The 16834-nt window shown below is 42.5% G+C and overlaps 1 protein-coding gene across 1 annotated transcript in view; it reads right to left on the reverse strand.

Moving 5' to 3' along the window:
* Positions 1 to 16834, reverse strand: part of LOC115079628 (dedicator of cytokinesis protein 2-like) — a 991955-nt gene that overhangs the window by 18133 nt on the left and 956988 nt on the right. The window contains 1 exon segment of the mRNA XM_029583335.1: positions 3123 to 3265. Within this exon segment, the coding sequence (XP_029439195.1) occupies positions 3123 to 3265 (143 nt within the window).

A 16834-nucleotide genomic window follows, 5' to 3' on the forward strand; every position in this document is an offset into this window, starting at 1 on the left:
AATCAATTTAGTAGGAGCTATTCAAAAAAAGAAAATAAAAAAATGAAATTCAATGAATCAAGGGATAAACAGCAATAATTAATAATCTCATTCTCATAACTGGTTTTAGTTAGCACTGTGATTTACAGGGCAATGCGAATCAAGAAATGTTCTTAGTTGCTGAGGATCGAAAAGACCATATCTCAAATTATTAAATCTAAGCACACATTTTCAGGGAAATCGAATTGTAATTTGAGCTCCAATATCCCTAGCCTCTTGACACATAGCCAGAAATCTTTTCTTCCTTTGTTGAGTAATCTTTGTCAAGTCTGGATAAATCCATAACTTATGTCCTAAAGTACAATTTTTCTCTATTCCTGAGAAATAATCTTAAGACTTGATCTTTATCTGCAACAGATGAAAAAGTAACCAACAACGTTCCACTATAGTCTATTTGCTCTTCAGATGGTTGTTCTAAAATATTTGTTAGATTTCCCGTACCCAGATTTAGAGTTAGATTTACTTGCCCTTCTTTCTTCTCCGTTCTAGTGTAAAATATCTTAACAATAGATGGAATCTGTTCTCTAGTAATTTGTAGTATTTCTACTAAATGTTTTTTAAATTGTTCTAATGGTGCAATTAAACTTATATGTGGGAAATGTAATATTCTTACATTTCTAGATCTTAATTCGTTTTCTATATTCTTTATTTTTCTGGAATTCATCAGACCTCCTTGCACCAAGGTATTCTGTGTGGTTTGAAGTATGGATACTTTATTTTCCAACTTGTGTATTTTATCATTATGTACTACTAGCATAAGATCAATTTGACAGATATGTTTCTGTGTATCCGTCATTATTTTATACAAATTCACTATAGTGGATTCCAAGGATAGTAGAGCTTTCCATACAGACTAAGGTTACATCTTGCATCTTTACAGCAGTTAAGGTGGAAACAGTGCTTGCCATAGCCTCATGGCGGCTTTCTGCTCCCAATGATGGGAGCGCCGCCATGCCTTCATTCCCAGTTGTTATACACTCTGGAGTGACTGGTTCCAGCACTGTGACGTGTGTTCTACGGTTCCAGTTATTCCAGCACTACATACACTTGTGGCCAACTCCAACGGATTCCTCCCGAAAGGACCCAGCTCACTTGGCAACTTTGGTCGAGTAACTGGTCCTGAATCTACTGGCTGCCCAAACCGCGGGGTTGAAGGTGTTATGGGAGCCCCGGGACTCAAAGAAGTTAATAGGTCCAGCGAAGTAGGTGTTTGCTCCTTACCTACTATCGCAGCGGACACACTCGGGGACAAACTTGCTGTTGGCACAAAGAAGTTCTCAATATTGGTTTGAGATAGGGCTGGTGACGGTGTGGTCGGGTTTTCCACCCGTATTCTGCCCTTTCCTTTTGTAAGGGGCATGTCAATAAAAAGGAAACTGACAAAATCAACAATACTAGGAGCTTCTTTATGTAATCTCCCTTACAGAGACCGTTGAATTCTCCCCTCTTCCTCTCCCTTGGACAGATAACTGGTTTTGACCCTTGCCTGGACTCTCAATATGCCTGATTGCTGCCTGCCTATGACCCTAACCTGGCCTTGGACCATGTCCCTAGTCATCAGCAGAGACTCTCATCTAAAGTCCTGACCACCCCGGCACCCAAAGGCTGAACCTGAGGGGAACATGGGCTGGTAAAGGTGAAGCTCCTGACTGGTCTCTGCTCCGCCTCTGCCTGCTGGCAGTAAGAATCTGCAGGGAGGAGCCCTGCAGGAAGAGCCAATTTCACCCCGGCCCAAGGGTCCACAGATATTTATTTATTTTATTTATTTAACACTTTTTCTATACCGACCTTCATGAAAAAATGTCATATCAGATCGGTTTACATGTAACAAAGGGTATAACTTAAACAAGAACAATTCACTAGAAGCGGAAGTTACATATAACAAGGGTAGTTAACTTGGAGGCTAGGCTAGTCAGAGGTATAGGACAGTGTAACTGAAGAGAACTAGAAAAGGCAATGAAACAAAAGAAACGGCGGCTTAATTATAATGTCTAAACATAGCGGGGCGTTAGCCGGTAAAGCAGAGTCCTGTCCGGTTGACAATTAATGGCTTAGAAAGTTAGGGGAAGGCCTGGAGGAAGAGCCAGGTCTTAAGTTTTTTGCGGAAAGTTCGAAGGCAAGGTTCTAGTCTGAGGTCAGTGGGCATATTGTTCCAGATAGTTGGACCTGCTGTAGAGAATGCTCGTTCTTTGGTGTATGATAGTCGCGTGGCTTTTGTTGGGGGAACTTGCAGGGTACCTTTGTACGCTTCTCTTATAGGTCTTGATATAACACCAGCCACCTACAACACCAGCCACCTACAACACCAGCCACCTACAACAGAGTCATCTTCAAGCTCTTTGAAACCAAATAATTATTTTTTAACCAGTTACTTACTGTAGACATACATTTCTGAAAAGGCAGTTCCAGAAAACTACCATGCTCAACACAGGGGATAAAAAAATTGAATATTATAATTTAGATTAGTCCCTTAAGACCAGAAAAGATTAAAACTCAGTGGTATCAGTTTTTTTTCCCAGCTGTCCATTTTCTATGTTTTAAACAGCTTCTTGTATTCTTTCAAATCAGCAATACATTTCTCCTACCAATTCTGAAGCAGGACATTCCAGTCTTTGGCAGTGATGATTGATTTACAAGCAGTAACATTCTTTTGGAGATGTTTGATACATATCTTTTTATTGATGTATATTGTACCTGCTGTGTTACCTCTGCTTGCTGGTTAGTTCCCTACTTTTATTCTGATTGCGATGGAGTTTTTAATTATTAGGGTCCTGTTTGTTGAAGGGCTGAGGCATAGCTGAAGAGTAGGATGCCCACACTAAATACTGTCAATCTGGAAGCCTCTGAGGTATTTTGTTTTTAAATGGAAAAAGTTGCATTTTTCTCCATTGTACCTGATTGTTGGAAGGAATCACAGAAGACCATCTGTAATGTCATGACAGTGTAGAAAGTGCTACAGTGCCCTACTGGTGTTTTTGCCTTCATAGTTTGCACATAATCTATCAAGTTTTGTTTATAAAATCTCACTTTTGTTCTTGCTTCTTGCTTTGCTCTTTGTCATGTCTGACTCCAGTCTCCCTTACTTTGATTTTGAAGAACTGGTTGACTTTGCTTTTCTTCAGGGTTTTTCTGTCTCCCTCCGAGGTGGTGGGGAACTGTAGGCTCAGTCTGTGTGTCACGCTTTGCTCTTCAGATACTGGACCACTAACAACTGAGAGAGTCAGTGCTGTGAAGAAGAGACAAATCAGAAACATGTTTTAAATCCATTCCTGTCTTTCCCCATGTTCATCTTCTTCAGGAAAATATCATTCACAGCCTCTCTCCTACCACATCTCCATTCTGCTTCCATCAGGAGCAATGTGCATGACCTCTTACCAACTGCATACCCATTCAGCTTCCATCAGAAAGATATCATGCATGGCCTCTGTCCTATTGCATCCATATCCAGCTCTCATCAGGGAAACATTATGTACAACCCAACTTATCTCCACCAACCTTTCATTGGAGATCCATCATGCATGGGCCAGGCACATTCTCTGCTTTTTATATCACTGCCTATGCTGGCTGCAATGATTTCCTGTAGCAGTTAACATGATTCAGTCTTCACCAAACCCTGAGCAAAATAATGGCCTTGCAGCCCCTGCTAGCTCCAGGAGTACCATGGCATATGTGAGAGGAGGTGTGAGTGTGAGCTAGTTTATGAGTAGAAGTGGGTTAGTATAATAGAAATGGTTCAAATATGTATAATTATAACTAGATGAGTTTTCAAGGTATGTCAGTATGAGGCTGTCAGTGAAGGGCTTTGAGATTTTGAAGGTGTTTTTATCAGTAGGTGAGTGTCATGGTGTGTATGAGAGAGAGGTGTGCGAGTATGAGTAAGTAAGTGTCAGGATGTATGTGAGTAAAGAATTGAATGTATATGTGTGTATGAGGGTGAGTGTGAGATGCATTAATATGAAGAGGGAGGATCAGTATCTGTGATATAGAGGAATTGTGAGTGTGGAGGAGTTTGAGAGTACGAGTAGATGAGTGAAGTGTATGTGTATGAGTGGATATGTCAGTGACATAGTAAGTATAGTAAGTTGTGTCTCTAGGTTGGAGTCATTTCTTCGGGAAGTTTTAAATAAGTACCTCGTTTTCATTGCAGTTTTCCCACTTATTTTGTGTGGGTGTGACCAATGTGATCTAATTCTCTCTCTCTCTCTCTCTCTCTCTCTCTCTCTCTGCCATTCCAAAATGTCGGTGTTTGGTTGTTTGCTATTGGTTAGATGGAAGTATTGGGATTTAGTTTAGGTGCACTTATTTTTGTTTCTCCCTACATTTACCAGTTAAAGTCCGGTAACTGGTTGGAGTCTGATTCTTAGTAATGTACTAGTTAAAGTCCGGTAGCTGGTTAGAGTCCAATTTTTGGTTAGCCTTTATGACTAGGGAGTTGATTAAAGTCCGGTTCCTAGAAGTAGGGTTTCAGATTGGGATTAAAGTCCCCTTGTGGATTTTTTTCCATCATGGTTGAGTATAAAATTTAAATTGTGGTTATATTTGTTCTTTTGATTTATTTGTTTTTTTTCTATGATCTTGGTTTGGGGTTTAGTGTACCAGATTTGGATACTGGTTAAAAAAAAAAGTTTATAGATGCTTAGAGTCCAACTTTTGGAAGTGGATAGAGTCTGGTTCCGGGACATAACAATTATTTTTGGGTTTAGTCACAGTTTTTGTTATTTTATAAGAGGGGATCGAAACAATAGGGAATGAGAGAAATAGTCACTTTGGTTGGGCAATGTCCATAAGGTGTATTGTGTGAGTATGTTTTTATGTGAGTTTGTGACACGAAAGAGATATAAGTGTGGTTTTTAAAGGTGGAAGGAAGCACTTCCAGCTCCTTCCACTGCCTGACCTGCCTGCTCTCTTTATGGGGGATGACCATAAAGAACTGGATGAAACATTTTTGAAAAAATGTCATAGTGATACTAAAGATTTGCAGTTCCCAGTAAAGAAAAGTTTGACCTAGAAAAGACTGAGCATTTGAGGAGGAAATTAGAAAACCTAGAAAATAAAGCTTCAGATGAAAAATTAAGATGAAAAATTAAGAGTATTTGATGATGGGTTGCAGGAGGCACATCAGAGAAAACAGAAATTAATTAATGCTGGGTTGAAAGATAGGGTAGAGAAATCTACATAGACTCAGTTAAATGTGTTAGATACAATGACTTTTATACTGTTATTGTTTGTAAGGTTTTGGGTGGACCCTTGGACTATGTGGCAGATGACCACGCCCACAGGGGGAAGTCCTGTGAGGGGCCACAGGTCAGGCTCAGCTTTAGGACACACAACACAGAATTATCTTTTATTAAACAGAGGTGGCAGTTGTGAGTAGAGATGAAGCCCGGCTGGGCTTGTAGTCCCTCAGGTCACTGGAACAGCGATCCCTCTTATTCAATATCTGATTCACTAGATTTAATGTTATTGATTATAGAGCGGGCAAAATTGACTATGGAGGCACTTAAAGGAGAGCAGGAACAGCTAGCACAAAAGATCAAAAGCCAAAATGAGGAAGTGTTTGAGAATAAAATGAAGGAACATCAGAATACAGTAAATGAGTTCACAGAGGAAATTAAACAGCAGAAAATTAAAAAATTCTTGTGAGATGAGCAAGATTACAAAAAGGGTTCTATTTATTTTTGGATGAATCCACAATTGAAAAGAACTCAGGCACAGCATAAAACTTTTGATTCCAGTTCAGAAGATTCCTCGGGGGACGAAAATCCTCGAGTGAGGAGTGGTACTGTTGTGAGTGGGGGGCAAGTACCGCCTTTTTTGGAACCCAGGCAAGATCGCAGTGCGCGTTTCAAAGACAATGTTCAGGAAGGTCAGGGAACATCCCAAGGACAGAAATCCCAAAAACGGTGGACGAGGCCGCAGAGATGCAAATGGAAGAAGGATCAACAGTGATTAATTTGTCACATAAAAGGCTACCAGAGCAATATGCGCACATCTTGAATAAAGGGCTTTCTTATGTACCCACAGTCCAGTTTGATTATTTTGAGGTATGCAAGGCATTTCAAAAGTTTACGATTAAAGTTATTCTTTCACGAGCAACCGGGGGTAGATAGGAGGGAAGAATCAGTGGTCTTTCCTAAGTCCTCATGGATCCGGTATTATTTACTTTTTCTAAATTGGTACAGGCTGATATTGACAATGTTCAACATCAACATCATAGAGGGCTTTATAACATCTCATTACAGGAATGTCAAGCCTTACGGGATCTAGGAAAAGATACTGAACTGGTGGTGAAGTCAGCCGATAAGGGAGGGGCGGTGGTTGTGATGGGTAGTGAGCAATATAGAAATGAAGCCATGAGATAGCTATCAGATAATAAATTCTATAAGCGGTTGGAGGACGATCCTACTAAACTGATTAAGATGAGGATTGACCAGTTATTGGAGGATGCTCTGTTACAAGATTGGATCACAAGGCAGGAATATCGTTTTCTGAAGGTTGATCATCCACGTGTTCCTGTGTTTTATCATCTGCCCAAGATTCATAAGAGCCTGGATAAACCTCCAGGACATCCTATAATATCGGCATGAGGTTCTTTACTAGAACCATTATCCCAATTTGTGGATATGTTTCTTAGACCACTGGTTCCGAAGCTTCCCTCCTATATTCGAGACTCAGGTGATTTAATGAATACCTTGGAACATGCGGGCATTCCATTGGAGAATGTGGTTTTGGCCACCATAGAAATAGGGTCATTGTACACTAATATACCCCAGGATGGGGCATTGGGAGTGTTGGAGAACATCTTAAATCAAACAGGAATTAGAACTTGTACCCCTGTCTCTTTTGTAATTCAATTGGCCAGTTTAGCTTTGAAAGAGAATTTTTTTATTTTTGATGGAACATATTACCAGCAAATAGGGGGACAGCTATGGGGGCCACTATGGCCCCCAGTGTGGCCAGCTTGTATGTAGGGTGGTTTGAAGAGCAATGGTTGAAAGTATGCCCTTATAGTAACAACATTTTGTTCTGGCGGCGTTTCATTGATGATATTATTATTGTTTGGTCTGGGGAGGAAGTGTTATTTGAACAATTTATGAACTGGTTAAACTCCTGCAATCCCTCTCTCCAGTTTACTTATACTTTTGGTAATAAGGAAGTGCCCTTTCTGGACATCCTAGTGGCTATTAGATCGAATGAATTTTTCTTCTCAATATATAGAAAGCCAATGGACAGAAATACCTTGTTGGAATATACAAGTCATCATCCTCAACAGCTAATCCATAGCATACCTTTTGGACAATTTTTAAGGTTGAGAAGGTTATGCTCAACGACAGCTGAATTTAAGGCACGATCTAAAGAGATGAAGGAAACATTTTTGAGTAGGGGATATCCAGAGAAGGTAATTCGGAAAGCGTGGAAACGGGCTAGGTGGAACAATAGAGAGCTTTTGTTAACTCCCCAATCAAAAACAAAGAAGAACAAACTGACCTGTGTACTTCCTTTTTCAGCTGGTATAGGAAAAGTAGTAGATAGCATAAAAAAGCACTGGCATGTTTTGCAAGTGCATCAGGTGTTTGTCGAACGGCCATGGATGGCATTCAAAAGAGGAAATAATATTAAGGACCTAGTAGTTCACTCCATGTTTAAAACGGTTCAAGCACAAAATAGTGAAACACCGGGCCATTTTCCATGCTATGAATGTACTGTGTGTGAGAATGCTTGTTCCAACGTTGGCATTCCAATAGAGAAGTTACAGTTTTATAAACCTCGGGTAAAATCAACATGCACCACCCAAGGGGTAGTCTATGCGATCTGGTGCCCTTGCACATTAGTGTATATTGGTAAAACAGTGAGAAGTTTAAAAACTCGTTTGATTGAGCACAGGAGCGCATTGAAGTGTATGAGGTTAGAAGCACCAATGGTACAACACGGCATTGAGAAGGGCCATCTATTTAGTAGTATGAAATGCACAGTGCTAGAAGTTTTAAAGCATGATGAACGTGGAGGCAATTTTAATTTAAAGTTAACACAACAAGAACAGAAGTGGATTTTCAAATTGCAGACCACGTATCCTGCCGGCTTGAATAGGGAAGTGGACTGGTCAGTGTTCATGTAGAAGGTAACTGATTGGTTGGAGCATCGAGCGACTGTTCTGATTGGTGAGACAGTGAGAGTAGGAGGGAAGTTTAAATATCAGGAAGTGACGTGAATTGCTTAGAGCGTAGAGACGCCATTGGTGTTGTGCTGTGGGGAGAAGCCGTGCAAGGACAGCTAAAAGAGTGAGTCCCGTTGTGTTTAATGGCTTGTTTTGAAAAAAATATAAATCTTTCTTTGAGTGGGAATAGTATGTTAGCAAGAATGTTATTTTACTCTTGATTAGGAAGAATCCCCTGAAGCAGGCGAGACAAGCTGCCGAAACATTGCAATGTCGGGAGGTCGGAGTTTTTAACACTCACAATAGAGTGGATGGTGCTTTGCATTTGAGGCAATTTTAAGTCACGGGAAGTGGAGCTTTCACGGTATGGTGTTGAGCATCGGAATGAACATGGAAAGATAAGTAATATCTAATTATGAGAAAATTTAAATAAAATTAAAAGGAGTACTGAATGGGAATTGGTAAATGAAGTAAAACCTGAGTGCCATTGTTACCATGAGAGTGGTTGTAGCCCTGTATAGGGCAAGAGCCTGAACGATTGAGCACATATTCATCATGTTCTGAAATATAGCGGGTGCGTTGCACATGCTGAAGGGCATTACTAAGTACTCAAAATGGCCGTCTCGAGTGTTGAAGGCTGCTTTCCATTCGTCGCCACTGCGAATGCAAACTAAGTTGTAGGCCCCCTTCAGGTCAAGTTTTGAGAATATTTTGGCCCCCTGAAGCCGGTCAAACAGCTCTGAGATTAAAGGCAGGGGGTAGCGGTCTTTAATCATGATCTCGTTCAGACCTCGGTAATCGATACAAGGACGTAAGGTACTGTCCTTCTTCCCCACAAAGAAAAAGCCTGCGCCAGCTGGAGACTTCGATGGTCTAATAAACCCCTTCTGTAAATTCTTCTCGATGTATTCGGACATCGCCTTGTTCTCAATCGCTGAGAGTAGATAGACACGTCCTTTAGAAGGTTCAGTATTGGGTTTCAATCTTATGGCACAGTCATAGGACCTATGCGGAGGAAGAATGTCAGCAGCTTCTTTGGAAAACACATCACTGAAAGATGTGTATTGGCGCGGCAGTCCCGGCAACACTGGAGTTGTAGGCATGCAGATGACAGGAGCAATCTCCTTAAGGCACTTTCCATGACAACCTGGGCCCCAGCGGGAGAGTTCTAAGGATGCCCAGTCAAATTGGGGTTGGTGCGACTGCAACCAGGGTAACCCCAGGACGATAGGGTGCATGGCCTTCTCTAACACAAAGAAGGGAATTGGCTTGGTATGGAGAGCTCCGGTGCGAAGAGTTACCGGTACAGTTTGGCAAGTCACATCATCCGGTAAGGGTTCCCCATGATGGAAGATAGGAAAAGTGGAACCTTCAAAGTGACGAGGAGGATCCTCAAATGTTCCACTAGGCATCGAAGAATAAAGTTGCCTCCTGCCCCTGAATCCACCAGGGCAAGAGTTTGAAACTCAGACGGTCCGCAGATCAAGGAGACTGGGAGAGAGAGCAGAGGAGAGGGCGTCGTAAGGCCTAAGAACAGTCCTCCTGCAGGACTTAGGCCCATCCATTTCCCGGACGAATTGGGCATGTTGGGACATCGTGACCAGCCTGTCCACAGTACATACACAGACCATGCCTCTTCTGAAGTCTTCTCTCTTTGGGAGTCAAATGACTGCGACCAAGTTGCATCGGTTCATCTCCACTGGCAGCAGGAGTTACTGGAACCATCCGAGGTGCAGGTTTAGCACTAACCTCCTTCCAACCTGGTCCTCTATTAGGCCGGAGTTCTTTCACCTTATCAAGAAGACGGTAGTCGATCCTAGTAGCCAAAGCCAGTAGTTCATCCAGCGAGTCAGGTGTTTCACAAGCGGCCAGCTCGTCTTTCAAGTGAGTGTCCAGGCCTCTGAAGAAGAGAGTTTTCAGGCATTTGGGGTCCCAGCAGAGTTCTGTAGCAAGAGTCTTAAACTCTATTGCAAAATCAGCCAGGTCCACCAGAGCAGAACCGGCAACGGTCACTCAGGCAGGATCATCAAAAACGGATTTGAATAAGTCCAAAAATCCATCTATATTCTGCAAAATAGGAACCTTGCGTTCCCACAGTGTAGAGGCCCAAACAAGGCCCTTCCATCAAGATAACATAGAATGTAAGTAGTCTTGGCAAAAGCTGTGGGGAAGTGAGAAGGCTGTAAAGCAAAATGCATGCAGCACTGGTTTAAAAAGCCCCTGATCTTCTGAATCCTGAGAAATGAACTGGAGCAGCCAGCGGTACAGCAGTCTTTAAAGTTAATTCAGGTAACTGACCTTCATTACTGGAAGTAGCGCCTTGGGTCTTCTGTGCGTGTAGCTGATGAAACGCTGAAGTGAGTTTCTCCAATATGTCTTGCTGTTCAGAAATGTGCAGGGCCAGGCCCGGAATGGCATGCAGGGCATTGAGCTGTGCCGGATCCATGGAGTTAGCAATCTATTATTGTTTGTAAAATTTTGGGTGGACCCTTGGATGCTGTGGCAGATGACCACGCCCACAGTGGGAAGGTCCCGTGAGGGGCCACAGGTCAGACTCAGCTTTAGGACACACAACACAGAATTATCTTTTATTAAACAGAGTTGAAAAGCTACCAGAGATGGCAGTAGTGAGTAGAGATGAAGCCCGGCTGGGCTTCATCCCTCAGGACACTGGAACAGCGATCCCTCAATAGCTGTGCTGTAGTGGAGAGAAACTGAGATAGTGAGTACAGTGGGGCATACACAGGGTTCTGGTATAGAGCCTTGTTTGTGGATTACTCACACAGCGGTTTCTCCCAGAAGGTAACACAGAAGCTGGAATAGAGGCAGGCCCTCAAGGAGTGAGTACCTGGTTCCAGGGAAGATCTCTTAGAGAATATAGATGGTAACTCACTGATGGTGTAGGCAGAGGTTTCTTCCAAGCAGAAGGGAGCTCAGGCAGCGAGTCCAGGAACATGGGCCCTCGAGGAGCGAGTACCGGTTCTAGACAGCGACCTGAAAGAAAAGAGAGAGGCCCCCAAGGAGCAGGTACCCCGATAGATTAAGTCCAATTAAGGAGAGGCAGAGTAGCTAGGTACAGTGAGCGAATCCCATCCGTAAGGAGTTCCCTTGCTAACTTGATTAGCTAGCAACAGAGTAGGCTTTGGTATCCAGGATGCATGATGTCATCATAGGGGGACGCCCCTGAGGTTCGCGCCAAAGAAGGAATAAAAAGCAGGGCCGCGTGGAGTGCGCGCCCTACGGCAGCGCCCAAGCCGGACCGGGGACACTGGAGAGGACGGCAGGCAGATGCTGTGGCAGCCAGACGTCCATCAACCGCGGGAGGAGTCGCCAAGGAGGTAAGGAGGGCGGAGTGGAGACGTTGGGCAGTGACAGTCATAACATATACTTCAAGGATCCTGGATCTCTCAGATTTTACAAATTTATCAGGTTGAAAGTACTCAGGGTACTAGGGGGAAGAGGATTTAGAAGACAAATAGGATTTCCTTTGGGAAAAACTTGGGTTCCTGTATAATTATAACATGCGCACATGTATGTTTTTAAAATCTACCCCAATGTGCGTAAGCTGATGAAAATCAGGTACTTCACATTGCATATATTGTGTCAATTAAAGCCATATTTGGGATTTGATAATTTCAGTTAGTTATGCAAATGATGGTACTAAATAATATTGACTATTGTAACTCACTTCTAAATCAGTGCAGTTGTTACAAAATTTTGTGGCCAGAGTACTATGTGGAGTGGGGCAGTATGAACATATTATGCCTGTACTTAAGGACCTTCATTGGTTGCCAGTATCTTTTAGAATCCATTTTAAAGTGTTAGTAATAATACATAAAGTACGCTTATAAACTGGAAAATGGATGGTTGAGATCCAGTTTACAGTGATATGTGCCGCAAAGGGAATTACGGTCTGTGAATAAAGGTCTTTTAGTGACCGTCTCAGTGAAGGAAGCTAGCTTGAACATGGTGCGTGAACGAGTGATTACAATGGCAGGACCAGTACTCTGGAATTCAATGCCAGATGAGTTATGGCTAATGAGAGAGCATAAGCTATTTAGGAAAATGCTAAAAACCTGGCTTTTTAAAGAGGCTTATAATACCTAAAAGTAAAGAGACAGGGCTGAAGAGTTAAGCAGCAGAGGGTTTAGAGGGGAAGGTCAAGAGTCGCATATTCATGTTGTGTGTTTTTACTATTTTGTATTGATATTGTATTTAACTTATCTTGAAATTTTATGTATGTAAAATTTGTAAACCACCTAGATTGATGATAGGTGGTATAGAAAAAAAGAGAAAGTAAATAAATAAATAAATTGTAGATTTAAAAAATTATCCTTTACCAAACATTGTTCATGTACTCAAGTTTTGTCCATATTAAGTTCCAGTTCCTCAAATTTGTTTTTCTGATTTGATGCAGTATTTCTATCTCACTTAATTTTTCAGAAAAACTTTGAAATTGGTTGGATAAAGTTTGTATACGGCCAATCCATGATTTCTCCATAGTTTGAATTGCGTTCCAAATCCCCTCCAAAAATTGCTAGCGTCCTGAACCCAGCCATTAAGGAAGTAATAAATTGTAAATAAATATCAAGTAATAATAAAAGATAAATATAAAAAATGACAACAATATACAATTGTTTAAAGTGCAGGTTAAAATATAACAGTGTGATACACAACATAATTATATCTTTAAAATACACAACCCGGAATGGCTATGTTTCGGCAACAATGCCTGCATCAGGGGTAAATTACATTGAAACCACAAATCTGGTATTAATCATCAGAAATGCTGCATCAATGCTATTGACTCTGCACAAAATAATATTGATCTTGGGATCACTCATAAATATAGTACTACAGAAGCATCATTTATTTATTTAAGAACTTTTATATACCGACATTCAAATACAAATCACATCGGTTTACAGATAACATGGGTAAAAATAATATGAATCGAATGGTAAGAATTAAGTTACATTTAACAGGGAGTAGGTGAACTTGGGCGATAGGAGAGAAATAGTACAGTTACAATACCTCAGGACAGGTTTTTTCAACAAAAGACAAAGGAACATCATGTTTATAATATCAATGAGACCTGCAGGCTAGCCTTGAAGCAGTGCCTGATTTTGCTGTACTTGCTTGGAACCACAGCTCTTTGCATATCAGTTTTCTGTTTATCAATACTGGATTTACAGTTGAATTATGCCAGCTGTTCATGCACTACCAAGCACATGCTCTGGTTTTATGAATATTGAGATATACCGGCTATTTTAATTTGCTTATTAAAATTTTTTATATTATTGTTATATTATTTTTTTTAATGTGTTATATTATTTATTATTAATTGATTATTATTTACTATTTATTATTTCCTGTACCACTGGGTTCACCTTTGGGCACCATTTTGCAGTAATTTGCCTCTTTACTTTGCTCAGGTCTTACCGCAACCATTAATCCAGAAACTGGGAAAATACTAGGACCAAGGTCATGTAGGGTTTGCAAAACTTCTTCCCATTCACCGATCTCTACCCGCTCTACCGGCATAAAAGCCATTGCATCCCCAATCCGATGCTGTTGTATGACAGGTTCACCAGCACCTCCAATGGCTCCACCTCTGTGATAGACAGCATCTGGCATCATTTGAAAGCGCTGACATTTGGATACTGCTGTTCACTGGTAGTTGCATCAGCAATGATGGAGGAATAAACTGCTCCAGGCTCACTGATGCTTCACATTCTGGGAATCCCAACATCACTTTAACAGGAGTAGTTTCCCAAGGATTCAGCTCTGGAAACTACTGGTAACATACATAACATAGTATCATAGTATTGACGGTAGAAAAGTACCAAATGGTCCAATCAGTCTGCCCAGCAAGATTTTGAGTAGTAAATGCCACTCTGTGCAGTTATCTCCAAGCCTTATGATAACCTATAAAAAATGTACTGCTATCAACATTTTTACTGAGTGATGAGACAGTGATAAGGCAGTGCTGCTTGATGTGCTTTGCTTACGGACTTGGCAGTAGAATTGGTCCTGTGCTTTTTTCCTTTATTTATTTATTTGAAAATTTGTATATACCGAATTGAAACAAATCTCAGTGAACCTGGAAGAAGTACTAGGGCAAATTAACAAATTAAATTCTAGCAAATCACTTGGACCAGTTGGTAAACATCCCAGACTGCTGAAAGAACTGAGAAATAAAATTGTGGACCCGTTATTGGAAATGTGTAAACTGTCATTAACATCATCTATTGCATCTGAAGACTGGATGGTTGACAATGTAATGCCAGTTTTTAAAAAGGGATCAAGGGCTGATCCAGGAAACTACAGACCGGTGAGTCTCTGCGCAGCCTGCCTCTGTTCCCTCCGAGGGCCGCTCCGAAATGGGAGCGGCCCTCGGAGGGAACTTTCTTTCCTGCGCCCCCCACCTTCCCTTTCCTTCCCCTAATTAACCCGCCCCCCGGTCCTAATTCCCCCCCCTACCTTTATTTCAAAAGTTATGCCTGCCCGAGGCAGGCGTAACTTGTGCATGCCGGGCCGGCTGCCGGCGCGCCATGTTCCGGTCCAGGGGCTGGTCTAAAATAATGCGTGGAATTGAGCGAGTAAAAATTAATCAGTTGTTTACTCTTTCAAAAAGTATAAAGATTAGGGGACACAAAATGAAGTTACTGGATAGTACATTTAAAACTAATAAAAGAAAATATTTTTTTACTCAACGCATAATTAAGCTCTGGAATTGGTTACCAGAGCATGTGGTGAAAGCTGTTATTATAGCTGTGTTTGAAAAAGGTTTGTGTTGCGCATCCCAGCCGCATTGATGCTGTGACCGGTCCTGCTTACCTTGCGCTGCTCTCCACCAGCTCCAGTTTCTACTCCCTTGCCGCTGCTGCGAACTCCTGGCATCCCCTGACACTCGCTACGGCCTTCTCCGGCCTCCTCCATGCCGCAGGCCTCTCAGCGGAGCTCCTGTCAGGGCTCTGCATCTTCGACCTCCTCGGCCTCACCCCTAGGAGTGCGCGTGGCCGACGTCCCCTCATTTAAAGGGCCGAGGGCGGGAACTTCAACCAGGACACCTCCCGATGACGTCACATAGTGGGACTATAAATAGCGAGGCCCTGTCCCCAGGACCTCGCCTTGGCAATCGGGTCGACACCTCGGTGTATCGAGTTTGCCTGTTCCTTGTTCCTGTGCTTGATCCTGTGTTCCAGTGTTTCCTTGTTCCTGTGTTCCATCGTCTCCATGTTCCAGTGTTCCCGTGGTCCTCCGTGTCTCCAGTGTCTGTCTTTTTCCTGCTCCTCGTTCCCTGGTAGTACCCTTCAGACTGATTCTCGGTACTGACCTCGGCTTGCCTGACTATGACTGACCGCTGCCTGGACCTGACCTTTGCTTGCCTTATGACCACATTGATTGCTGCCTGGAACTGACCTCTGCCTGCCTGACCCCATTGACCGCGGCCTGGAACTGACTCTCACTTGCCTTGACTATGCTCAGACTGACTTTGGAATTGACCCTTGCTTTGGCTGACCACTTCTGGACGGATACCCTGGCTTTGACCCTTGCGCTTCACTCGGACTCTCTCTTCTTGCCTTCCGCAACCACCAGACTGACCTGCTTGGACTCTGCTCGCAACCTTTGTCCAACCAAACCCACAGGCGCCACCTGCCTCGCCCAAAGGACCTTCCTGAGCTGCTACCTCCCTGAGGTCTCCGGACTCTCCAGTTCGGGTCTGGTCCATCCTCTCTGCATAGCCATGCACCCTTGCTCGTGATGGGCACACCCCTTCACTACATCTCCAGGAGACCCACTGAGGCCCATCTAAGTCCAGGCAGTCCGGGTTCCCAAAGGCTCAACCTGCAGAAACCCCAGACTGTTATTCGCGAAGCTCCAGCTAGCCTCTGTCTCCTAGTGTGCTCCGCCTCCTAGTGGCAGGCACTCTCTGGGTCCGACCAGAGGGCCGTACCAATCCTGCACCAGGCCAAGGGTCCACCTCCAGTGCAACAGTTTGGACAAGTTTCTGGAGGAAAAGTCTATTAACAACTATTAAGGTAGAGTTGCAGAAATCCATTGCTTATACTTGGGATAAGGAGCTTGGAATCTATATACCTCTTGGGATCCTACCAGGTACTTGTGACCTGGCTTGGAAACTGTTGGAAACAAGATACTGGGCTTGATTAACCCTTGGTCTGACCCAGTATGGCAAGCCTTTTATTTATTTAGAATTCTTATATACCGACATTCTTGTACAATTAACAAATCATATCGGTTTACAATACAACAAACCAATCGCGGCTAAGGCGTTACAATAAAACAAAGCTTCTAATAGAGTATATAGAACAACATAACAGTAGCAGCTAAAGCGTTATATTAAAACATAGGGTCTAATAAAGTATAAATATGAGAACAAGTGAACAAGTATAAATATGAGAAAACAAGCGTAAATGTGATAGCAAATCAAATGGAGCGTTCTCATGTTCAGGACAAGGATCTAGGTGTCGTCATTGATAACATGCTGAACTCTTCTATTCAGGGTGCAGCAGCAGCAGCCAAGAAAACAAATAGAATGCTAGAAAATAAATTCTTAGGAGAGGAATGGAGAATGAAACAGAGACTATCAGAATGCCTTTGTATCACTCCTTGGTG

The sequence above is a fragment of the Rhinatrema bivittatum genome, chromosome 18 (assembly GCF_901001135.1).
Source record: "Rhinatrema bivittatum chromosome 18, aRhiBiv1.1, whole genome shotgun sequence".
Lineage (NCBI taxonomy): Eukaryota > Metazoa > Chordata > Amphibia > Gymnophiona > Rhinatrematidae > Rhinatrema > Rhinatrema bivittatum.